General features: G+C 33.0%; 1 protein-coding gene and 1 non-coding gene across 13 annotated transcripts; both read left to right on the top strand.

The window, feature by feature from the left end:
* Positions 1-1959: 1959 nt before the first annotated feature.
* On the top strand, positions 1960-2033 carry Trnaf-gaa (transfer RNA phenylalanine (anticodon GAA)). The gene has a single exon. It is a non-coding gene; the product is annotated as a tRNA-Phe (tRNA).
* A 6973-nt stretch (positions 2034-9006) lies between these two features.
* Positions 9007-26096, top strand: LOC134240868 (tetratricopeptide repeat protein 24-like). 12 transcript variants are annotated; one of them, XM_062722962.1, is made up of 17 exons: positions 9007-9058; positions 9657-10324; positions 10572-10787; positions 12283-12411; positions 12664-12878; positions 13531-13652; positions 14373-14390; positions 15310-15336; positions 15997-16020; positions 17212-17502; positions 17846-18039; positions 18136-18161; positions 18301-18350; positions 18657-19006; positions 22772-22922; positions 23903-23926; positions 24779-26096. In XM_062722962.1, exons 2-17 carry the CDS (start codon positions 9685-9687, stop codon positions 24882-24884), a joined length of 2583 nt encoding a protein of 860 aa, XP_062578946.1. In that variant the 5' UTR covers positions 9007-9058; positions 9657-9684; the 3' UTR covers positions 24885-26096. The 12 variants fall into 12 exon arrangements, with proteins under 12 accessions (XP_062578946.1, XP_062578945.1, XP_062578955.1 ...); XM_062722961.1 differs by having other exon boundaries at positions 12664-12890; positions 17212-17496; XM_062722971.1 differs by having other exon boundaries at positions 12664-12890; positions 18657-18802.
* The last annotated feature ends 928 nt before the right edge of the window (positions 26097-27024 follow it).

The raw sequence follows: 27024 nt of genomic DNA, 5'->3' as shown, positions 1-27024 counted from the left end.
AAAAAATTGGAATTTCGTGTTTTAAATTCAAATATTCTTTCAGTTCAGTTCCGTTTTAAACCACCTATATAATGGCACATATATCCTTTTCCGTTATTTAATGGAACAATTATAGCATAAGATTGAAGAACAAAACCCTGCTCAAGTGAATATCAAACAGTGGAACAAAAATCACTTAATGTATCCATTAAACCTATGTTATAATACTCATCTCAGTCAAAAATCAATGTTGAACTAGTGTCAATTTCAAATGAAATACCTAAATAAATACCATTCCGTCAATTATATAGAAGTTTCCAGGTCGGAATTCTATAAGAAGGAACTGATGAAAACATCAATCTCATCGTCACTTAAGAATGATATTGTTCTAAGTTCGAAAATGGTCAAAACACAAAAAAGGGGGAATTACGCATTTCGTTGGAATCGCCTCGTTGAGATCCGATTTACCTTTATCAAGAAAAACACAAAAAAGAAGATATTAATAGTAATAGTTAGTGCTATCTCCACTTGATGTAAACTTAGGAAAGATTTAGATTGATCTGTCTCCTCTATTCTTAACATTGGTCACATTGCTTCTCAAACAAAAAAAAAATCTTTAAGTGGGGTGAAAAATCAAAAAATCTTTCTTTTTTTTATTCCGATTTCTATTGCTGCTAAAAGATGTTTCTAGAATGACAAAATTAGATTTTATTGCCAAAAATCTACTGATTAAAAATCCTTTAGTATTTTCATATCAGTTTACTGGGACCAATAGGCTAACTGTTTCATCAGTTTATATAAGAAATCACTATGATTATTGAGGAACGTATCGTCTCTCCTTGAATTTTAACATCAATTTAAAAACAAAGCTACTGAACTCAGTTGCTTGAATTATTCCTTTACTGCCCTTTTTTTTAACTTTAAATATATTGTTGAAAGTTTATCAATTTTGAAATTGTTAAAATGCAATTTCAGTCAGTTACTTTTCATATTTCGAGATGATATACCGGTTTATTATACTTCTGTTAAAATGTTTCCTAGATAAAGTTCAGAAGGTAAAATAACTATCTTTTATAGTCCACGCTTAGCTGAGCTATACCCCGGGGTATAGTTTTTGCTATCCACCCTCGGAAAATTTTCATGCAATTTTTGCCACCAATTTTGATTTCCAGCGATAAATCTATAGACATGATGATGTCATAATGACTTCAGTAACATTGTGAAGTCATCAGGTTTTCAGATTATTCTTGCAGTATTATCTTACTCCAAAAAAATTCAAACCTCAGAAATTTTATCATACATCAGTATAATAAAACGCTTATCCACTGGGTGTGAGTGGGATAGCTCTTTTATCAAACCCTTGACAGGAACTATAGTAATAGTAATAGTTCCTGTCGCGGGTATGATAAAAGAGCTATCCCACTCACACCCAGTGGATAAGTGTATAATATCTCAGTAAGCTCGAAGTTAAAGACATGTGCACCCCAGAGACTTTCATATTTGTTTCTGTATATTTTGATGATTTACTTCTATAATGATCAGGGCCAAGTAACAATTATGATTAAAAAAATGACCTCAAGTTTTCAGGATGACTTCAGCTTTCCATCGTTAACTTTCCTGATTTATGTAGTAATACATGTATGTCGCTATGATCTGCATATGATGTTTTTCTTCAAACTTATCGATACTTAAGAACACTGATGTTCTGAGTACAGTCATTTTTTTTTACTGAGAAAGGCTATTGACACATAGGTTGATGTTTCAGGGATTTCAAAAATATGGATAAAGTCGACTTCAAACTTATCGATACTTAAGAACACTGATGTTCTGAGTACAGTCATTTTTTTTTTACTGAGAAAGGCTATTGACACATAAGTTGATGTTTCAGGGATTTCAAAAATATGGATAAAGTCGACTTTTTGTAATCTCTTTGGTCGTTTTGTTGACCTTATTAGTGTAATGGTTTGGGCCGTGGATATCGGCCTAGATAGCTCAGTTGGTAGAGCACCTGCCTGAAGATGCAAGGGACCCGGGTTCGATTCCCGGTCCAGTCATTGTTACATTAGCAAATATAGCTTATCAGTTGGGCGTATCTTGATGATTTGTTTCAAACCAGTTTTATATCAAACTTGAATTGATCAATACTAAGGGCTCATGGCGGTGTGTGACCAGTCGACAGTGGGATGCTAACTCATCCAAGGCATCTGACCCATGCACCTAACACAAAGTTAAAAATGGTTTTAAAGTGCACAATGTTTAGGCTAATTTATATACAATCTGGACCAAAAGCATTGTTCACCAGAAATTGAATAGATGTTTCAGAGGGGATTCTATTGGCAACATATAAAATATTTACATGATTGGTTATCGGTCGATAATTAAAAGATTCCAAGGTACGAGTACTTTTGCATTTGAAATAACATTTTTTTTACCAGATCAACATGATTAAAACTGAAAAGACTTTTCAACATTATATAAAACCATTCCCCACGATAAATTAAAGTTCCAGTTTTTTTTAATCACTGATAGCTGCTTTTTCAAACAAAATGGAACTTGTTAATTTACTCACCTTGTCATTGATCAATCATATTAATTTTTATTTATTTTAACACTTTGTACAACCAATTGTAAGTCATGGCTGTTGACATTGATAGCCGGTTTAAAAAATTGGAACTCGTAAATTTACATACCTTGTCATTGGTAATTTCCAATATTGTTTTGTTATAAACATTTTGATTGTGCATATTATCACTTTGATTCTTTTGTACTCATATCAAGCAGATTTTGTTCAAAACTTTGAGAAAAACACTTGCATATTAATATTTTTTTTTTGTCTCCCATTTGATCTATTACGAAAAACCATGATCTACATACCAACAATTTCTGAAAGGAGGCAAGCTAGTAACAAACAAGTTGATGAAACACAAATAACAACTTGCTGAAAACCATCATCAAGCAAGTTCTATCGTTGATACATCAAACATGTCAGCAAATACAACTTACCATTAAGTCAAATGCTGAGTTGCTGACTAATGTTTTTCATTCCACACATGTGTTATTGTTAGGCCGTTATTGATTGATTGTATGTTATTTAACGTCACTCTCGAGAATTTTTCACTCATATGGAGACGCCACCACTTGCCGGTGGAGAGCTACAAATTTTGTCCTACCTGTATACTAGGCACTCAGGGCCATTGAGCAGGGAGGGATCTTTTTCGTGCCAGCACCTACTGCAACACGAGACCTCGGTCTCGGTCTCCACGTCCCACAGTGGGATTCGAACCCGCGACGTACATCTACATGTAAGGATCAAATCCTTTCTTCGCGACTCTGGAGCGGACGCTCTAACCACTGCGCCACGCGGGCGAGGCCGTCATGGAGACAGTGAATTGTCTACGGATTTTTCCGTTATTTTCTCAATCATTACAAGGACAGGAGCACAGGGTGAGACGGGTCGTCATGGGATGCTTTCCCCTCCATGACACCTGATCCCAACTCTGATATTTTTTGGAGAGGTCTGAGTTTGCTTGCTCCCAATCTGCAATGTTCGATGAAATTTTGAACTTTAAAAATTACACTGTTTCGAAAGTAAAATTAGAAGGTTGATATGCCCATATGCTATAAGCCATTGACTGCATGCATATCGTTCTGTGACGCATTCGTATCGATTGACTTTAAATCTATCCAAATGCAATTAATCTGATGAATCAAGTATAAAAGGAATAGGGTACATTTGTCAGCTTCAATATCACAAAATGTTATCCGTTACATCAATGCGGGTTGTTGTGGTACTATTATTTTCCAGTATGTCGTACTTTTCAGAAACCAGTGCAGTAGAGTACGAAGAGTTATATCATTTTAAACAACAGCTTCTTACCAACTATTCACCTTCTCTTCGTCCTTTGAAGAACCAAAGTGAAGTTCTACCAGTTTATATTGACTTTAAACTCAGCTCTATTGTTTCATTTGATGAGAGGTCTGGTATTCTAAAGACGATGTGTTTCTTATCCTTGTGGTGGATGGATGAGAAGATACATTGGAATGCTTCCATATTTGATATTCAAAAAATCTATTTACAGCCTTCATTGGTGTGGACGCCACGTTTTTTTCTTCAAAACTCAGCGACAGGGGACATGACTATCTACAGAGGAGATACTGAACATGAACGAGTCTATTTTCACTATCATGGGTTTGCTGTTTTTACATTTAATGGTCTTTCTACAACTAGATGCGAAGCCACTATACTGTATTTTCCTTTTGATAAGCATAACTGTGAATTAAAATTGTTAAGCTGGGAAAGCATTGAAGACGTGAGAATGGCGGTCTATGAGCTAAGTTATAGTATCCCAACATTCTCGAACACGGACTGGGAGGTAATCAACGTCACAACAAAGACTTCCGTTTTTCAAATATCCGAAAATCACAGCATGGTGGATATTGCAATACAGTTTAAAAGGAGACCTGGATTTTATGTTCTGAACATTCTGTCGCCCATACCCTGTCTTGGTCTCATAAATATTTTAGTTTTCGCCTTACCCGTTTCTTCGGGAGAACGCGTGTCTTTCTCAATAACAATTTTGCTGACGTTGGTTTTCTTTTTAAACATGATTGCCGATCGCTTGCCTCCTATAAGTGAACCAATAAGTCTATTCAACATAATGGTTATGGCACAGTTGCAAAACAGTGTATTTATAGTCATTTGCACAATTTTGTCCATTATTGCATACGAAAAATCCCAGAAAAACTCTAAAGTTCCAAGCAAGTTGTGTAAAGTGATTTTTATTTTGTGTGTTATGGTGAAGAAAAGGAATACAGTCAGTAGCTCAAGCCAAGAGGTAGATAATGTAGAACCCGAAATACAGAACAAATGTAATTCATCACAAAAAGAACAACCCCCAGCAAAGAACATCACATGGAATGACGTTCTGGACATTAGTAACAGTTTCTACCTGAGATTTTTCTCTTTTGTGTACATTGTTGAATGGGTTATATATGCTATTTTGACATTTTCAGCTGTATGTAATAGTCCTTTAATCTAGTGTCAAATTCAGAAATTAGAATTAATTAGATTTGAATGATTGATTGATTTATTGATTGGTGTCCCATTTTAGGCCAAAAATTGGAATTTCTTGTTTTAAATTCAAGTATTCTTTCCCTACAGTTCCGTTTTACACCAACAGCATAATGACACACGAATCTTTGTTCGTCATTCAATGGAGCAATTGACACAGCATTAGAGAACAAAACCCAGCTCAAGTGAATGTCAAACAGTGGAACAAAATTCACTTAATGTATCCATTAAATCTGTGTTGTAATACTCATCTCAGTCAAATATCAATTGAACTAGTGTTCATTTCAAATTAAATACCTAAATAAATACCATTACGTCAATTATATGGAAGTCTAGGTTGGAATTCTAGAACAGAGAACTGATGAAAACATCAATCTCATCGTCACTTCAGAATCCTATTGTTCTAAGTTCGAAAAAAAAAGGGAATTACGCATTTCCTTGGAATCGACTCTTTGAGATCCTATTTAGTATTTACCTATGTAATTCTTTCTTTTATATAAACACAAAATGAAGATAAAAAAGTAATAGTTTGTGCTATCTCCACATGATGTAAATTTATGAAAGATTAGATTGATCTGTCTCCTTTATTCTTATCATTGGTCACAAGGTCTTCTATTTCTATTTCTCCTAAAAATGTTTCTAGAATTAAAATGATAAAATGAAATTTTATTGCCAAAAAATTTATTAAGTCGCATTAAAAATCCTTTAGCATTTTCATATTAATTTATTGGGATCACGAAACGAACCATGCATCTCTTCATTATACTTCAGTAATAAATACTTCATTTCCTTTTATTTTCTTATACACAGTGTACGTGAAATAAACTAAAATGTAGGATAGAATGTTCTTTCTCCATCACCATTTTTTCATGAGTTCTGCTCAAAATTTCAAAGCATCGACTATATTTTCAAATATACTAATACATTTTAAGTATAATAATTAATATTAATTATATGCATAATCTCTAGTCACATTGGCGTCTGCGGCAAATTGAAAAAAAGGGGGCTAATTAAGTTCCAGAGAAAAAAATTTCAAAACCATAAAAAAAAATTGACAAGCAAAAAAAAAAAAAAAAGGTGGGGGATGTGTGCATTGTCCAAACTCGGGGGGGGGGGGGGGGGGGGGGGGGGGGGGTAGGATCCAATTTCTTTCAGTACCATATTTTCCCAAACACTACAACTTATCCCCCTTTTTGACCTAAACTATAACGTGTCTGTTGCAAGTGGGGGAGGAGGGGGGGGGGGGCTAAACCTATGCTCCAAGGTTCAAAGTATATCTTTGCAAAAAAGACGGGGGATAATTCCCCCTAGCCCCCCAGTTCCGACGCCTAGAGTCAAGAAGGCAATAAAAAAAGATCCCCGATCTTATACATCAATTTGAAAAAAAAATTCAAAATTCAGTTGCTTGCTTTACTCCGTTATTGTCTTTTATGACATATAGATACATTTCCAATCGTTTATGAAAAAAAAGTTAAATACAATTTCAAATGGTTACTTTTCATATTCCGACTCAATATACCCCGATGAGCTCGAAATTAAAGACACAAGATCTACAAAACAACCATCTAGGCGGTGTGTGACCAGTCGACATGGGATGCTCACTCTCCCAAGGCATCTGATTCATGCACCTCTGGAATTTTTCGAGGATTTGGGTTTTATGCCATTCTCATGCTTGCAAATACTTGTGCGAGTATTGTTCTGAGTTTTACGAGATCAATCACGTTTCATTATCTTCGCTTTTTAGCTCACCTGAGCCGAAGGCTCAAGTGAGCTTTTCTGATCACATTTTGTCCGTCGTCCGTCCGTCTGTAAACTTTTCACATTTTCGACTTCTTCTCAAGAACCACGGGGCCAATTTTGACCAAACTTGGTATAAAGCATCCTTGGGTGAAGGAGAATTGAAGGGCCAAGTCCCCTCAAAAGGGTAGATAATCAAGAAAAGACAAAAATAGGGTGGGATCATTAAAAAATCTTCTTCTCAAGAACCACTGAGCCAGAAAAGCTAAAACTTATGTGGAAGCATCCTGGGGTAGTGTAAATTCTAAATTGTTCAATTCATGACCCCCGGGGGTCGGGCGGGGCCACAATGGGGAATCAAAGTTTTATATTGAAATATATAGGAAAAATCTGTGAAAATCTTCTTCTCAAGAACCACTGAGCCAGAAAAGCTAAAACTTATATGGAAGTATCCTGGGGTAGTGTAGATTCTAAATTGTTCAAATCATGACCCCCGGGGGTAGGGTGGGGCCACAATGGGGAATCCAAGTTTTACATAGAAATTGTATAGGAAAAATTTTTGAAAATCTTCTTCTCAAGAACCACTGGGCCAGAAAAGCTGAAACTTATGTGGAAGCATCCTGGCATAGTGTACAATTCATGACCCCCGGGGGTCGGGCGGGGCCACAATGGGGAATCAAAGTTTTATATTGAAATATATAGGAAAAATCTGTGAAAATCTTCTTCTCAAGAACCACTGAGCCAGAAAAGCTAAAACTTATATGGAAGCATCCTGGGGTAGTGTAGATTCTAAATTGTTCAAATCATGACCCCAGGGGGTAGGGCGGGGCCACAATGGGGAATTAAAGTTTTACATAGAAATATATAGTGAAAATCTTTGAAAATCTTCTTCTTAAGAACCACTGGGCCAGAAAAGCTGATACTTATGTGCATATGGAAGTATCCTGGGGTAATGTAGATTTCAAAATGTCTAAATTATGATCAGTGGGGTAGGATGGGGGGCAATATGTATTACAAGGGGGAAATCTGGTAAAGGACAGATTGGTCAAAGCTTCTCAGGTGAGCGATGTGGCCCATGGGCCTCTTGTTTTCATTACATTGCATTCTGTGACTTATGGTATAGATAACTAGAAAACCATATATTTAGGAGATCAACAAATGTAACATACACGTTTCAACTTAGAAAGGAGACATATTTGCTCTGTCAAAACCTTTTGAAGATCGAAAAATAAAACTTTACATTTTATGTTTTGAAATATTGTTTCAATTCCTGGTGAACAAAGCTTTTAGTCTAGATTATAGATAAATTAGTCTAGTGAATAAGAATGATCAGGTAGGATTCGTTAAATAATATAAATAATATACTATACAATAAACGGAAACCACATGTAGTAAAGAGGAATATAATATAAATAACGCCAGCTAATTTCCATAAAGATGGAAATACTTTTTTCTGACAAGGACCTAATAATTAAATAACATAGACGTCGCGCACGGTGTTGGTGTCAAATTACTATTGCGGCGGCATTTGCGCTATTTTCATAATTTTAAAACAATTCACTATATGAAAGCTATAAATCATTCGGTCGGTAATTGTATACGTAATACATTTGAACAAAAATATGGATAAAAAAAATTCCATTTGTCAAAGATATAAATTTGACTATTCCGTCAATTAGGTGAAAAACGCCATGTAGACCGGTAACAGGGGGACAGCACACGTAATTACAGAAAGTTGATAACTACCTTAAAACAAACAATACAAACATAAAATTTGGCAAAAAAAATTCAACATACGAGTGATTTAAAAGGGTACACTTAAAAAAAAATAGACTAATTTATATATAATCTTGACCAAAAGCTTTGTTCACCGGGAATTGCAATAATATTTCAGAGGATGCTATATGCAATATATAAAATATTTACATGATTGACTATCGATTTCAATCCACAGTTAACCAGCTGTTATCAAATTCTGAACAAAGCACGGTGCTGTCCATGAGAACATATGATGTACCTGTAACTATATTGTAGATATTAAGGAAGTTAATGTTTAATATCTAAATAAAACATATTCATTTTAAATGAAGTTTATTACTGAAATGTATTTCATAAATTTCAATGGCACCCGAGAGAAGAATACTACACCTGTATTAATTATGACTATCATGACTATCACTAATTCTCATCGGGTTCAAAATTCTAAATATGTTGCCATGAAACTATCCAAAACAATATGGCTGACGGAGTCCCTTCCATTCCTCGTCAAAGGTAAATAATATATTTTTGCAAATTGGCTTTCTAAAGAAAAGGGGGCATTTTATGGCATTTTAATGGGGATATTCCTAAAAAATTCAGTTTATCCAAGAATATATCTGGATCACGGCGTTCTTGTCGGATATTGGCAGGTGCCCGATGCAAAGTGCCATGCACGTCCCTTGGCCTTGGCTTTAATACTGGTTTTCACTTTTGAAAAAGGTACCTGCATGTCCTTTCATGATGCAAAATCTAAGGAACAGTTTAACTTTAGTGTTAACCTTCTCTAGATTTATGACACCACAACGGTATAAGTGCGCTTTGCACAACTGTAACTCACTAACTGTATAACAATAAGTTAGATTGACATAATTTGAGTTTAAGTAAACCCTAATAGATTATTTTAAAGCAGGATTTTTTAAATGCCTATTTAGATATCCAACAGGTATATCTAATAATTTAAAATAATCATTCAAAATAACAAAAATGACACTGTCCTCACTTTGTTGACAGCCAAGTTCATATAACTTGACACTGTCTGCTATGAAATTCAAAACACTGAGTTAGCAAAAGAAAACTTTTAAAATCAATACTCATATTTATCTATTTTCAGTTACTAGGTGTGTTTTCTTTTCTGAAAAATGAAGATGGATCACAGGATGTTAAACCCTGCTGCTGAAATAGAAAAATTCTCCAAGCTTGGAACACAAGATCTGCAAAACAACCATCTAGAAAGAGCTCTAGAATCATTCAAGTATGCATACAAACGTTCAAAAGAACTAGATGATGACAGTTACACTGAGAGAGCCTGTGCGTTTAATTTAGGTGCCGTTTACATTGCTCTTGGAGATGGAAAGAAAGGGATTGAACTCCTCAATAAAGCATTGCCTCCAGATAATGCCAGGGAAGGGAGGTCTAATGGGGACCTGTACTTTAACCTGGGACTGGGACATGAGATGACGGGGAATACAGAGGAAGCTGTCAGAAGTTATAAAAAGGCTTTGGAGGAGTATAAAATAGAGAGGGATAATGTCCAAATGGAGGCAGAAACACTGGAGAAATTAGGTCAGCTGTATCTAAAAACCAGAAACAAATTTACTACAGAAACTTTTGAGCAGTTGGCCCAGACCTATGAAATTTTGAACAATCCATCTAAGCAGTTGTGGGCGATGACTGAGAAGGCCAACCAACAGTTTGCCAATGCCCTGGCTGAAGAGGCTGAGAAAACAGCAGAGGAGTGTCTGAAACTGGCAGAAAAATGTGGCCCCTCTGTCAATCTAGGTTAGTTTTTCATTTCCCTAACTGTCTTTATTTCCTTGGTGATGTTTAACTTAACAATTTTATATCAAAGTAGAGACTTCTTTTTATGCTTGTTTAATAAATGAATTGTACACAAGTAAATCATTAGGTATCAAAATGCTATCACTGTTATTTACCTCTATTCAACTCCCCTACTCCCAACAGCTTTATCCAATTCAAATGATTTTGAGATGTATAATACTCACAGTATGTTTATTATACATTCTAGGCACCATCTACAATGACCTAGGACTGATATTTACTCAGAGACAGAAATATGATCAGGCAGTTTCGTGTTTTGAGTTGGCTTTACCAATGGTGGAGGGCCCAGAAGGGGATGAGAAGCAGATGGCGGTACTTCTCCAGAATCTTGGAGCTACATACAACTTTTTGGGGAACTATCAGAAAGCTGTAGAGTACCACGAGAAGGCTGGGGATATGTATGGTATGTAAGGTGTATAAATCTTAAAGTGATTATCAATATTTTTCATCAAATCAATCCTCGCAATGTTACTGTGTTTGGCAAAACAACTGTCAAGCATCATCCATAAAATATAATTATATTACATTGGCATGAAATATGTAATAATTACATTTTTCCAGTTATTCAAATGCTAAGATTTTTGTGGAAAACAAAAGGAAAATCATGTTAGAATTATGACATTTTTTTTCTTCAAAGAATCATGAAAGAATAACAGGGGTTATTAAAAAGTTCGTGGACTAGCGTCACAAAATTAAAACCGCTTTAGGCACATCAATGAATTTTAAAATATCTAGTTAGCATCATCTTTTCTATCTAAAGAATAAACCATAAATCATAAATTTTATTTTTTAATAAATTAGTAATGTTTTTGTAAGCAATGGTATGTCCAGGCGGTGCAACCTCGAACACGACGTTTTTGCGACCTATGTGTAACTGAGAAAAACTCTTTTGATATGATCATCTGACATCCAAAAATCCCATTAATTCAGGTATTTGTTGGGACACAATTGTTCCATAAAATATGAAATTTTCACTTCATTCTGGAAGTTCTATGAAATTTTATCATAAATTTTACTCAGAATGTCCAAACAAATGAGGCATTGAAAATGACATCAAAAGGGGGTAGGGGTTTCCATTTCCAACATTCTATAAAGTTTTGCCCCTGAAAAAACTGGTACATGTATAGACCTAAAATATGTTGAAACTGGCTACAGAGAAATAATATGCATCCAGAGTACTTGTCTTTTAATGTCAAAAGAGATTCAGAGAGAAAAGTGATACAATGTCGATTTGCAGTCATGGTGTGAAAAAATCAATCACGTCAAAAAATTATGTTGATTATGTAATGTAGATATTGAACTCCCAAAAGCAAAATATGCTGGCACAATCAAGCACGGATCTCTCCCAATGTATTAATCCATTTGGAATATTATATTCATTGAAGGCCACTGTTCATGACATTGTAAAGTCATATAAACAAGGCGGGTCTAAGTCTTTACTCAGCTCCAGGGAATCTCATAAAAAAAGTGTATGAGGTAGAAGCGGACATTGAAAAAACAATGACGTTATCGGACGTCATGAAAATAAACGACGACAACACCGGGTGATCATATATTGTCGTTTTCATTTTATAATAATTTGGCAAATAATGAACATATCACACTAAAATTTTTAACATTTCTTTATTTTTTGTTGTTTTATGTTCCATATAAATTTTGAAAGCACAGACTACATCGTACTAATTTTATAGCCTAAGTCCACGAACGTTTTGATAACCCCTCGTATGCATGCAATCTTGCTTTTGTTTTGTTAAAATGCTAGCTGACTTGTAATTAAGTTCATATTCCTGAAATAAAGTTTATTGTTGTGAAAATTAATGACACTAAATTAGTGTAAATTTACATTACTGTTTGAGTTTTCCAGAGTATGATTTATGCTATTGTTGTATTTGTTGTAGCTCGATTACGTAACAGAAATAGCCAAGGACAGTGTTTCGCCAACATGGCTTTTGCCTACAGTCAGCTTGGAGACATAGCCAATGCAGGAGAGGCCTTTTTACATGCTCTACAGGCAGCCAAGGATTCTGGTAATTAGATGATGTGGAAAACAAAGCTGTTTTTCTGATTTCCTTGATCTCCTTAGTTATTACTAATTGAAAATCTGAGTATTTGAAATTTTCTGACTATTATTTGAAAAAAATTAACCATTTCACAAAGTCAAGTTTTTTTTATTTAATCATTGAAAAAAAGTATGAGGGAAAATACATGCATTAAATACATGCAAAAAAGGTTGCACGTGCATTAAAGCTTAACACATGATTTCACCATCAATGTAACAGGTGACAAGAGAACGCAGTGGCAGGTCAGTGAAGGACTGGGGGCAGTGGCTTTTAACCAGAATAACATCAAGAAAGCCGTGGAGTACTTTCAGAAAGCCCTGACCCTGGTGGCGTCCTCCGAACCTTCCAACACGGTGGCCCAGAACCGCATTGTAGCCAAGATAACCCTGGCTCTACAGACACAGGTCAAGAAGGAGACCGCACCACCTGTTAGGGTGAGAAGAGTGGTTTATAAAGTTTAAAGTAAAGTATAAAGTATGGAGTGTGGGATTTATATCTTTTTCGGAAATAAAATGAAATGTATTGCTTGCTAGTGTTTGAAAAACTTAACTCTATTTTAACCTCAAGAAATCTTTATTCATGGAGTGAAACTAAGATGTATAATAAAGTTTAAATTTGACCCAGTTTAGGTTTCAATATACACTTATCCACTGGTTGTGAGTGGGATAGCTCTTTTATCAAACCCGCGACAGGGAATAGTCCCTGTCAAGGGTTTGATAAAAGTGCTATCCCACGCACAACCAGTGGATAAACGTTTTATTATACTGATGTGTAATAATTTCTGAGGTTTTAATTTTTTGGAGTAAGATAATACTGCAAGAATAATCTGAAATCCTGATGACATCACAATGCTACTGAAGTCATTATGACATCATCAGTCAATAGATTTATCGCTGCAAATCAAAATTGGAGGCAAAAATTGCATGAAAATTTTCTGAGGGTGGATAGCAAAAACTATACCCTGGGGTATAGCTTTGCTATGTGTGAACTATAAAAGATAGTTATTTTACCTTCTTAACTTTATATAGGAAACATTTTAACAGAAGTATAATAATCTGTATTATAGCTATACTTATCTATTTTAAGGCAAACCGCACTGAGACTGGGGTTAGCAGAACACCGGTACATGAACCTCTCATAAAGAAAGAGGTGGCCATTCCAGTGAAAGCCAGCTCCACTCCCATGGGATCCCCCCGCAGGCATCAAAGGTAATCTTATATAAACATAATCTAAAGAAACTTTCTGCTTGCTCTGAATATAATAATTATTTTAATAAATTTCTTCACTTCTTCACTAACATAATATTAGAGCTAGAGAACAACACATGTACATACACTAATTACGTACTGATTAGTAATTGCCGACCATTGATTTATTACAATAAATTTTAACTTGTATTGATTCAATTCAAAATCAAAAAAAATATAAGAGGCAACAAAAAATAAAAATCAAAGTATTAAATGCTACATATAAATGCATTTAGAGGACTGAATTCTCACTGAAATACACCAGGAAAAAAAAAAAACCATTATACACCATGTAAAGGTCTTTAGCTTAAGCAAGACAGAAACTTTAGTGTAATAATTTAGATGATGTTTATTCTGCTTCAGTCTAATTAAAATTAGGTGTTAGATCTGCTGGTATACTCACTACACTTACATCTAACAACATCCCATAGAGGGTCATGTCAGAGGTCAAATTTGGAACAGCTAGCTCTTGACTTATTCGCTTCAACAAATATATGACAATTTTGCAGGCGACGATTTGATTGGTTGATAGAATTTGAACTCTAATGTGACCCTCTATGGGATGTTGTTAGATGTTAGTGTAGCAAGTATATGAGAGGATTTAATGTCTAATTTTAATTAGATTGACTCTGCTTTGTGTTCTTAAATTTTCTAAAATTATAAAGCACATTCATTTTTCAGAATTAGCATTCCACAGAAGTAAGACAATTAATGGCTTAATTAATTGATATTATTCACCAACTTTTTGTGGCTGAAATCACATTGTTTACTTTTTATTCAGTTTTGAACATGCTTTATTTCTTGAATGTATTAGAACAGTGCTGATCCATGCATGACCACAAAGGTTTGCAAAGCATTGATATATGGACAATATGAATGGAGATATTTGTTTTTTGACAATACTTTTGGTTACAAATGTAAAATTCATTTGAAGTAATTATAATCTAGTACAGAGTCAAGTCAAGGAATAATTATTTGCATTATGTTTTTTTTAAATTAAATTTTAAAAATACATCCTCTGCGACATTTGGTTAAAAATGCCAAATTATGGAAATATTGCCTGCTAATGTAAATTCAGCTCTGACTTAATCTTTCCCTTTGGGCCTAATAAGGACTCTTTAAGTTTTTTTTAGAAAATTTAATATAATGAAGTTAATAAAGCAAAAAATTGTGATTCCCAGGTAACTGTTAAAGCCCATGGACCTCTTGTTTTAAATTAAATCTTTTTTTAAGCTTCAAACATAAAGTAGATTCTGAAGTATGATTTGGTTCTAAGAGATATGAATAATCTTTTTGTTTAAATATTTAAAATTTGTCTTATTTTTGACAAACATATACTGGTACTTGGATTTGTCTTTATCTCCAGTATTATTTCCAGTTTCCATGTGCTTTTTGTTTCATTAGCATCTGTAGAAGAAACACAATGTTTCCTTTAGAATTAGTCTGTCTGTGTGCTTTGAAACACCCCTTTTGAACAATGCAGTGTAGCATTTTATTTTGAAATCATATCCTTTAAATAGGTCCATCCATAATTCTAATCCTTTATTTTCAGCCTCTATTCCCTCTATTCTAAAATGTTTCTAATATTGTATTTGAAAATCTGAATATTTCTTCACAGTGATGAAATAAGACAAGAAGCCTTCAGGTTTGTTATGCTTGCCAATTTGCAGAATGAAAATTAACTAATTATTAATTATTGAATAACTTTGTAGACTGCATGGTACATCTAGTAGAAATCAAGTGGAAATCCTTTGATATAATTTTAATAACAATGATTCACATAAAAGTAATTAAGAATGAGATTTATCAAGTTTAACAATTTTTAGTTTGCTGTTTTTGAGTAAAACTAAAATCTCCAGATATTTAAAACCACTGAATATTTTCTCCAGTTTTTCTCATGGAAACTGATTTTTGTTAATCAAACAAAGAACTTCTAAACCATGGTTTGTTCCTTTATGCAATATTATTATACAATTTTACGTAAAACTAAAAAGCTAGAGGTTAATTATCTTTAGTTCACATTTTAACTTGTCCAAAACTAATATATAATTTCAACCACATGCAGTATTGATAAGCAATTTAGAATATTTTAATATTCTAAATTGCTTATCAATACTGCATATTATATACAATGTATAAGTATTACACACATGTATAGTCAATAAAATCCTTAGTTTTTAATTGATTTATTGTGTTAATTAATACAAAACTTAAGGTATTTAAGAGGGTCTTTTTGTCTTATGAATTATTAGCCTAAGGATTAAAACTGATGTATGATCTATCTTATCCTTGATATTTTAAATAGGAAATCAAAACGTGTCAGCTATGGGTAAATATTTTACTACTATCAATTTTGTTTAAAAAAAAACTGTGGAATCATTATGTTTTGACCATATTGGTTCACTGTTTTTTATGGTTTTTATCAATATTGAGCCATATATGGAATTCATAACCAAAAATGAATATTGACCTGTAATCTATATAGCTTTAATGTTGAGATTTTATGCTTAAAAATATGGCACCAAGAAATTGTTCATTTTCTAAATTAAACACCCCACCCCTCCTATGAGTTTAAATGATTCCACAGGATAATGAAAATTTTCAAATTCATTTTGAGACTTTTTGAATAAAATTGAAAAATCTAAGTTTAAGAGTTATCCTTCCTGGCAGAGGAGCTGTCCGAATTTGAAATGTGAATACTTAACCTGACTGAAACATGCTTTCTTGAGTGGCGGGATTTTAATAGAGCTATGGATATTGCCAAATAATTATTTTTTTAAGTAGTATTCATGTATCTCCATGCAGTCAATGTTTGATAAGCATGCCAGGGATTTCTGCATTATTTAAAAAAAATAGAAATTCCTTTGTAAAGCTTACACCCATATGCAGCTAGTAATTTTGGCAGAAATATCAATTTGCCCTATTTTTGAAATTTAACGAATGACCAAGATAAAATTGTTAAATAGAAGTATTTTTGTTTATACCTGGGTTGCCAGAAAGAAAAGCTTATTTGATGCATGAGATGCTTATTTTGTTAGTTGGTATCATATTAGAAGAAAGATTTCATGTTTCTATCATACATAAGTACAGAATAACAGTGCATGCTATATAAATGGAAAAAGATTTGCCCAAATTATATCTGCTAAATCTAATGATAAACCATAGAGACCAAAAATACATTAAGTTTGAGTTATCAATTCAGTTGCTAATTTGAAATGAATAGAAGGCTGTAAACAAGCTAAATTAACACATGCAAAATTAAACTTGCTCATCAGTTAATCAACATTTGTATTATATTCATAAGTTAACAGATAAGCATATAAATGTATTATAATTTTTTTTGAATGGCTTGAAATGCATGTGACGTAAATATTTTCAAAAAAAAAATTGTTTTTTTAAGTTAATTATATTTCCTAGTCATAACTTAAGTTTATTGTTTGGTTGACTGCATTAAATTCAGAATACCCGGTATATATATTTATATTTATTATAATAATAAGTAAATGTCATTCTTTGACAGGTTTGTACCAGTTGGCAGGAAAGGTTCCTCCCTGAGATATGAAAAGGTAGCCAGAGGGCTCAGTAAGGATACCATTATAACGGAAAGTATCCGATCCAGCACACGGAACTCAATGATGGAGATAGAATCCGAGAAAGAAGAAGGTACGGGGGATTCTGAAGAAGAAGGTTCGGGGGATTCTGAAGAAGAAGAAGAGGAAGACAACTCTGATATTGACAAGACCATCCACAAGACAGAGATGGCAGAAACTATGCAGGGAAGAGCCAGCAGAAGCAGTACTGGGAGGTCAAGGTCAGATATCTTTACCTCCAGATTTAGAGACTATTCCATTCAGAGTTTATAGATTTCTTAATACAATACAACAATCACAAAGTGGGTTTTGATGCAATTAACTACACCATGGTTTCAATTATTAAACTCTGGTTAGATAAACTGTAAGCAATCTTAGGATTTTTTTAACGTAGAAAGTTATCCCTCTTATCAGAGGGTTGGTCCACCTTAAACACTATGAAGCATTTAGTTTGATTATAGATCTTTGCAAGCTTTTCAGGTTCCCTGTAGTTTTCACTCTGTCATTCTCTCTGTCTGTCTGTCTATCTGTCAGTTCTTTTCATCTTTAAATTGATGATTTTAGTGTGATGAATACCAATAGAAGACAGAGTACAAAGATGGCTCAGATCCAAGGTCTTCACAACCAATCATCTGATTCCTCATCTGACTCATCATCTGAATCTTCATCGGAATCATCAGATGACACAGCAGTGAATGATGAAGAGGATGATAAAAAGGCTTTTACGGAGGCCTTGAAGAAACAGTTAGATAAACATGGTAAGTAGATTACAAAATGCACATATAACTAATTGCTGCAATACAAAAAAGTTTGCAAGTTTTCATTCCTAATTGATATTTTTTTTTATTTTTCAGACAGTGACTCAGATGTATCACAAAAGGTAAACACAATAAGTACATTGTACTTAGTTCATCCATAAAATCAAGTGTTAGTCATGCATTGTTCTAGAGTCTGAGGTTTTGGTGTATTATGTAGGTCAATTTCTTAAATGAATAATTTAGAATTTTATCTAATTTTAGAACACCAGAGATAAGACAAAACCAAAGCAAGCTAAAGAGGAAAGTGAAAGGTATTTAGATTATAGTAAATACTAGTAATTGTCTTCAAACGAACAGTCGGACCTTGTTATCTCATTCTCAATGGGACCAAAAAAAAAGCCAAGATATCTTAGGATTCCATGATATACTGAAAATAAAAGAGATCGGAATTTTGAAATCACTTTGATATACATGAATACACGTTTTTCAAGATAACAGTGTTTGAGATACTGAAGTCCAATTGTAAATCTTTAAGCCATCCAAAGTATAATTTTAAAATCTTCCTTTTATACTTGAGTTAGTTTTTCTTGTACTTGTATTGCTTCTTTTTCTGACAGCTCTGAAGATGAAGCTCCCCCTCTTCCAACCCAGTCCCCTCCCCAGACCAAACTCCTGGGAGGGACCTACGAGACACCACAGAGGGTGCAGGACAAAAAACTCCACTACGCTGACATAGAGCATACAGGATCACCCAAGTCAGGAGGTGAGAGATTTGTCAGGCACTCTGAACATAGCTCACATCCTAATTTCTTGAGTGATCAGGCTGATAGCTCCAGTAGTTCAGAAGAAAGTGATGATGATGATGATGATGGCAGTGAAGATGATCATCAGAAATCATCTGCTAGGGGAAATGAGGGCTTGGAGGCTAGTGGGACCTATCATGAAATAGAAATGGGGTCAATGCAAGGTATTATGCACTCACAGAAACACAAGTTCCTCTATGTAGCCATGTATCCTGTAGAATAGATTTGTGACATAACAGCTAGTCAGCATTCCAAATGCTAGAAAAATCTCCCATATACACCAATCTTTGTCTTTTTTGCTTAGCTACAATTGCATTGCTTTCTTTTTGTATCTCCACTTGAGAGCCAAGAATAATATTTAGCCCATCCAGGTTCAAGTCCTTTAAAAAGTCAAGTGAATTACTTATGAACTTTCATATTTTAGAGGAATATCTTGGCTCTTAGGGTATTTCCATGAAACTCAATAACATAGTTACAGCTATTGGGGCATTTTGAAAGTAACAACCAGTGGATGTATGCATGTGTGTATTTGTTTCTATGTATTAAATAATTGCTTCAATGTTCTCCATATATTTTAATTGTAATATATCTCTTTGTATATGTTGCTTAGATTTTGTCATTTTCTTCTTTGTTTATCTTTTTTTGTCTTTATAGCTGTATTCAATATCTGGCATTTTGTTGTGATCTAACCTCACGGATTTGGTTTATGCATTAGAGTTTTGTATTACTAATATATTGTTCATAAGTAAAACTTGCACTTAAATGCTTTGTTCTTCTGTAGCTTTTAAAACCAAAGTTCAAAACTGTTACACAGGAAATTTTTTGTCCTTTTACCCTTATAATGTAGAGAATCATGGGACCTTCTCTTGAAAATAAAACTGGCTAAATTTAAATTTTTTAAGCGTAATTGGATGAAAATACCATGCAAACAAAATAACATTGGAGATCGATAAACAACCTCTGTATACAGTACGTGGTAAATATATATGCTTACTATAAATAAAATTGTTTAATTCATTACGCTGAGTTTTTTTTATTTTGCTATTTTAATTTTGATTTTGATTGAGTTGATAAATTAAAATTGTATATTTATAACCAATCTTTTAATTTATAGCAAAAATGAACATTTGAACATTAAAAGAGATGTATCAGGAAAACAAACTTTGATTAACTTTACTAAACATTAAATTATTATAATCGTGTTTTAGAAAAGAATTTATTTAACAGTCTGAATCTTCACCCTGAATCTTTTGTGTCGTTTCTGAGCACTCTGATATATGTATCCCATCTTCTCTTTCTATATACCTTTAATAGTTACATTGGGGATGGTGAATTTTAACAGAGCACTGTCTTATACTATGTACATTGGATAAAAGAGTGTAAAAATAACTTAATTAGTATCAGTCTGTATATTTTGTGATTTGCTTGAAAAACATTTTATTTTTGCTCACCTTGAGAAAATTTTAAGAAGCAAATCCATTGCCAATTAAGTAACTAGCCTTGGACCAAACTTGCATAGATGATGCATCTAGAGATGGATTTTTCCAGACATGATCTGGATGTTGGAAATTACCTACATTTTTGAATAAACGCATGACCAAATTAAATTTTCTGGAATGCAGTTTCATTCCCAAGTAACTAGACAGCCTACAGTGACCATGAAAAAAGCCTGGGTGAAACATTTAGGAATACAGACTAATCATAACATTCATTTTGTTTGAAACATTGGTTGAGTTCATCTTTGTTATCTTTTGTTACCTTTGTTCTACTAGATGACCTCAACATTGAAGGAAAGCAGCTTTCTGCTAAATTAACTTATGTGTCCAATTTTTTCCAGTTGTTGTAAATTTCTGCTTATACATTAAAAAAAAGCATGGTTTATATGTGGAGTTCTCTTTTAGTTACTAATATTTTAGATTGTTTACTATGCCTTGCATAGTATGGTAAATATGTATAAAAATCAATTTTTTTTTTTAGAAGATGAGTCAACATTGATAAATACAATATTATATGGCATTTGTTGAATGCTTGAAAAAACAATAATCTTTTACTATTTATAAAGAAAAGTTAACACATTCAAGCATACGATTCTTTATTTCTACAATCTGATTTTTATGGTATATTTATACCATATGAAGTAGAAAATTTAGTCAATTAACCATATGATCATTTTAGTATTGTAAAATACTAATATTGTTAAAGAATATTACATTTATAATCAAATGTAAATCTTGCAATGCATATCAATATCTAGTTTTTGCTTTTCTTGATGTTGAAAGCTCAGTTTTGTATCATTCACAGTTTTTTTGGAAAGTATATAAATTTCACTTAGAATTATTAACTTACCAATATATTCACTTAGAATTATTAATTTACCAATATTAAGATCAAGACAAACTTTAATTCTGAGACCAATCAACAACAAAATTAGGAAAATTCTAAGTGCAGCTAGGAGGAATTAGATTTGTATATGAAATTATGATGCTCATCATATGGCAGCTTATGACAAAGGTTAAAGTTTCTCTGTAAATTTTATGCAAATTAAAATTCCAAGGTTATGAGATAAAAAAAATAATGGTACTCAAAGAAAGGTATTGTTACAAGAAAAACACCTGTACATGTGAGATATGGTAATCCGAGCAGCAATTGTTTAAAAGTTGTGGCCAAGCTTATTCTAAAGAAGATCAAGGCCAAAGGGTTAAAATTAAAGGTGCCCATGAAGGAAGGAAGGTCTTGTCATAAGAAACACTTTTGTGGAGTACAAAGACCCAATCACTGACCATTCAAAAGTTATGGCCAAGGTTAAAGTTGTTTTTTTAAAGTAGACTAAACCTCAAGGTCAAAGGCTCAAAATTGTTGGTACCATACGGATAATCTTGAAAAGAAATACACCTTTGAAATATGAAAACCCTAGCCCTAGCTGTTCAAACTTACAGCCAGTGTTTATTTTTTTTTTAAACTAGATTAGATCTCAAGGGTCAAGGTTAAAAGGTGAAAAATATTTGTATAAAAAAGAAATACCTTATCACAAGGTATACACTTGTAAAGTATACAAGCCCTAGCTCCATGCATTCTCAAGTTAGCCAAGGTTAAAGTTCAGTAAAATGCAAAAGTAAGCAAGGTCAAGCTCAAGAGGTTAAGTATGTTAAAACCAAAAGAAAGGTCTTGTTACAAGGGATACATATTTTAAAAAAAATATAAAAGCCATATCTCCAATCAATCAGAGAATATGAGCAAGATTTAAGTTTTTGCGGACAGACAGATAAGTAAACCCGTCAGACAGACAGACGGTGCAAATAGAGTGCAAATACAATATACTAGTACCCCCGAAACTTTGATTACAGGGGAACGAAAAATTCTATATGAATTCAATTGTTAAGAAATCAAAAAAAATGTGGATTTCTTCTGTAATAAAGAAAGATTGAAGGGTTAGATTTTATATTTAGGTAGACCCATCGTCATACTGTCTATACGTCCTGGATGAGAAACTTTACACCAACATTAATCTTGTTCTGCCAATAAACCTTATTAAGAATTAAATAGAGAAATCTTAAAGTATATTTTAACCTAATTTTTTCACGCAATGGCTGAATGGGAAAGGGGGGGGTAGAAGTAGATGTTTGTCGCTTGCTTAAGACGGGGGAATTACCATCGTTGCAATCCACGGCCAAAATGTACATTTCTCTCTCATTCTGGAGAGTTATGTGCGGACCCTGAACCGTGGCTTGAGGCGATGGGAAAATACAGGGGACCTTTTATTTTCGAAAAAAATGTAACTTTAACATTACTGTCAATCATGGTTATGAAATATATGGAGATACCAAAAGTATTCAAGCTCAAAAGTCCATATTATATTTTCATTTATTGTTTTACAAAATTGATGGCAAAATCTAACCTGCTTTGAAAAATTGACTTTATTGTTTTTTAAGGCTCAAGAACAGCAACAGAAGATGATCCTCTGTACCAATCCATTCCAGCCAGATCGGACACGGCAAGAACACAGGATGACGAGGTGGACACGCCCACTTTTGAGAAAGGGCCGCAGTTTAGAAACTTCTCGGAATTGCCGCGGGGAATGAAGTAAGTAGCCATTTGTCAAACAGATTACATGTACATGCAACTTGAATATTTAGTTATTTGAATACTTCTGCATTATGGTGTCTGCATCATGCACAACCCTTGCATTTTTATACCTCATGAAAAACAAGGCGTCTTTTTTCATTTACACATAGGCCTATATACGTACCAGGCTTATTTTCTTGGTTTAACATTGAAATGCTATCATAATCATCAAAACATGCTCTGATTAACGAAATATTTTTCATTTGTTTAGTTTTACCAGCTTTGGCTCCAATTTTAATCGAGCTAGAAAACGGTATTAACTATTATATGTAACAAATCGTTTATGTAGATGTGTTGAAAATTTGTGTAGTGCAGCTTGAAATAATGTACATGTATTGCAAATTATTGTGTTCTGAATTTTGTTACGCTTTACTATAGAAGCATAAAAGTTTAACCGCTAGTTTAAAGATTAATTATTTTATTACTAAAAGTAGTGTGAAATTTAAAATGATTTTTTTAAAAGTAATGTTACTTTTCAGGAACATTACATAATAGTTTTAAAATTGGGGTTGCAATCTTTCTTTTTCTTTTTTGATTTTGATCATAATTTGCGTGCAATGCAATTCTTTTTTTTCTCTTATTCGCTATTTCTTTGATAGAAAATGATATTCACCTTCTTTTAATTTTTTTTTATACAATATGTTGTGTAAGAAATTGTTAAACTCAAATTCGTCTCTTCCTTCTTTTTGAAGATTTTAGATTTTGTAGAAAATTTACGATATACTTTTCGTTTTCCTTTTTAAATTATTCACCAGCGTAGAAAAAACTATATGTATGTTATTTTATTTCATCTTAGAGGAAGATGAAACCTACATTCATTCACACATGATCATATTTTTGCATTATCCTCCTTTGATTGAATTGTATGACGTCACCACTTTCATTTCAAAAACCTTTGTTGTAGTGAATTAACATGACAGTGACCTAATTTCTTTCAGCGTAGATTCTTCCGCTGCTGAATCGTAGGTATCCTGCATTTAAAGCAAAACCTACAAACTAAGTTCACGCTTTCCTGATTTTATCATACAGTTTTGTATTGTTGAAATGTTGACTAATTATATCCAAAAAACTTCATTTAAGTTTTTTTTTGATATTGTCTTTTGATGTGTTCTCCATTTTTGTATACGTTAAAAACGCTATATATAGAAACATGAAAAATACATTTTAAAAAAACTCAAACATTTTTTTAAAATAATTAAAAACATTTTCATGAGGTTTGTTAGTATAATAAGATGCCTTTTCACGCATTTAACATCTTTAATTCATTTTAATGTTAACATGTTATCTAATGTGAAGAAATCAAATAAATATTGAAACGTGTTCGATTCTTGAATTAGATATTTAACCATCCCTTGCACTTTATTCCCTGTAATACACACCCCGGCCGTTTTATTGTTGTGTTTCCCTTGATGAAGTAAAATCACGACCTTTAATGGTTTTTGACACTTTTTAGAGACAAGTTACATACACAGGTATCTGTGGTGATATGAAGTGACGTCATTTTTTATATTTTATTTTGCGAAAATAAAGTATATTTCAAAAAGTTATTAAAATTAAAATTGCACTAAAATGATAAGAATATTCTGGATTGTGATAAAGATAATATTAGATTCAAACGAAAGTTGAAAAATCTAACACTCTGTTAAATTCTTGCAATATACTCAAGTTTATAGACACCTCGATCTTGGAGAGAAAAATTAGAGGATATTACATTTACGGTTTTAAAATGCCAGAATCTTTCAAAATAAAATCTTGATCGACAATTTTTATCCCCTGCATAGAACTTTACCAATAAACTAATAATCTTTATACAGGGATGTTTTCCACTATGAGCAACACCAAAGGATGGCCAGGGAGAGACAAGCACAGCAAGACCAAGAAAACGGCAGTAAAGATAGCAAAACCTGCTCTGTGATGTGAAATAAAACAGTTTTTTTCTGCATTAGGTGTTGTAAACAAAACTATTTATCATGGAGTCAAAACCACTATTGTAAAGAATTTAAATATTGTTTCGTTTAATTTAGATCTTGATGTATCCGCTGGCAATGCTGTCAATTTTTTGCCATAATAATGATGCCAGTTTTGAATAAAATAAGATGATTATGTTTAAAAATACATGTATTGAAATTATGCTCATGATACACATATGCATTCCACCACATATATGTCAAAATAAGTGTTGTAAATGATACGTGTACGTTCTAGATTAAGATTTGTTTTGATCAGCAAACAAACTTTTAGAATACGGTCACATGAGAAAAAATATTGAAAATGATTTCAATATAATGATTTTTAACTTTTAAACAACACTCTAGTATGTTCATTAATTATTTTGTAAATAGTACTTGATATTTTTTAATTTAATTTGCTACTGGGAAGATTTTTAACGCTTAAGTGGATTGCATTAATTTATACATTTATAAAAAGTAATTGGTAGAAGTGTTAACATTTATACAGGAATTTTATTTCCGACAGTGCTTGATTGAAGCAAAGAGTAGATTGTGATATATTAATATGACATTGTTAGGTATGCCTAATGTTTATCTTTTACGCAAAAATATAATAAATCATACGACAGAAAATAACACAACTAATAGCAATCAGCAACAACAGGTGCTCGGTGACAGATCCCCCCCCCCCTTTGTTCCGTACCCAAAAGATTCTTTGACTTTTTTTAATAAAATAGTTTTCTGTGACATATTCACAGCGTATTACAACTGAAATATCCAAAATTTTAAGCTAAAACTAGCTAACTCTCTGATAATATTAAATAGTATGAATTTTTAGTAAAGGCTAGTTTTAGCTTAACTTTAGGATTTTTCGGTTGTAATACTTTGTGAATATGACATAGAAAACTACCCCCGGTATTTTATTTTTAAAAAGTCAAAGAACCCTAGGGGTACGGAACACAGGTGGAACACCGTCCCCTAGCACCTGAGCCTGGAACTAAAGTATGAGAATTATAGGTAAATTATACTCCTAACAAGAACTTTCAATTAAGAGTATTAAGGAATTTTTGTATGTATATTTGTACACATTTGTAAGATTTGTCTGTGATATTTGTTTCATGCAAAATGAGATTCATTCCTAAAATATTGAAATAAAGTAGATTAAATCACATATATGCAAGAAGTGATTTTCTTATTTCATTTTCCTAGGACTTGAACACGAGAGTGCATGATTCGTCTTGTAGCATTCTCGATCAGTATGGTGATTCTGGTTTCCTTGTGAACAAGGTAAAATGATATGGATTGTCTGCCTCAAGTAAACTAAAGGATGAGATGCAATAAGATTGATGATTGTAGTGCATTTTCAATACAAAGTCAACTTAACCTAAATCTGGATTTTGATTCAGGGACCATGAATTTTTGCAATTATTGTAGAAGGAATGGAATGGCTGATTATAATCATGTAATCAGTTTCATGGATGTCCATGGCTAGAGAATATTTAATGAAATTAATTTTGATGGCTTTGGTTCAACCCCTTAGGGTTCCAGATATAACAATACATGTACTTATGTAGACTAAATATATCCCAAAAGAGAACCAACTTAAGTCAAAATTTTGATTCTGAATATCTTTAATTTTATTTAACATAATTATGAAAAGAGAACCACCTTAAGTCAAAATTTTGATTCTGAATATCTTTAGTTTTATTTTACATAATTAATTTGGATATTTTACTAGAAAAAGACGTGTACTTAATAGTAATCTAGCTAGCAACCAAGCTTTATGATAAACGTGATGGATTCAACTTTTTAATCGTAACCTTCCATTTCGTATGCAGCAATAACCTTATCACCTGCATACGGGGTTTAAGTTGATTCAATATGCAAAAGCTGCTTTAAGCATGTTCTACGTATGAACAATTTCTAAGTCTAGGTAAGTTGTTGACAAACAAGTTGATGAAACAAGAATATCAGAAGTCTCGTTTAAAGTCACCATTTTGTAAATTCTATGATCGATACTATGAACTTGTCAGCAGTACGTACATTATGTAACTAAGTCAAATGCTGATTGAGGTTATTCATATTAATGGTTAAACCATTACTGTAAACCA

Source organism: Saccostrea cucullata, unplaced genomic scaffold (genome assembly GCF_032062105.1).
Source record: "Saccostrea cucullata isolate Sc308-1 unplaced genomic scaffold, CSIRO_AGI_Scuc_v1 ctg247, whole genome shotgun sequence".
Classification (NCBI taxonomy): domain Eukaryota; kingdom Metazoa; phylum Mollusca; class Bivalvia; order Ostreida; family Ostreidae; genus Saccostrea; species Saccostrea cuccullata.
The sequence above is the reverse complement of the archived record's forward strand: the minus strand, read 5'-3'. Positions and strand labels throughout refer to the sequence as shown.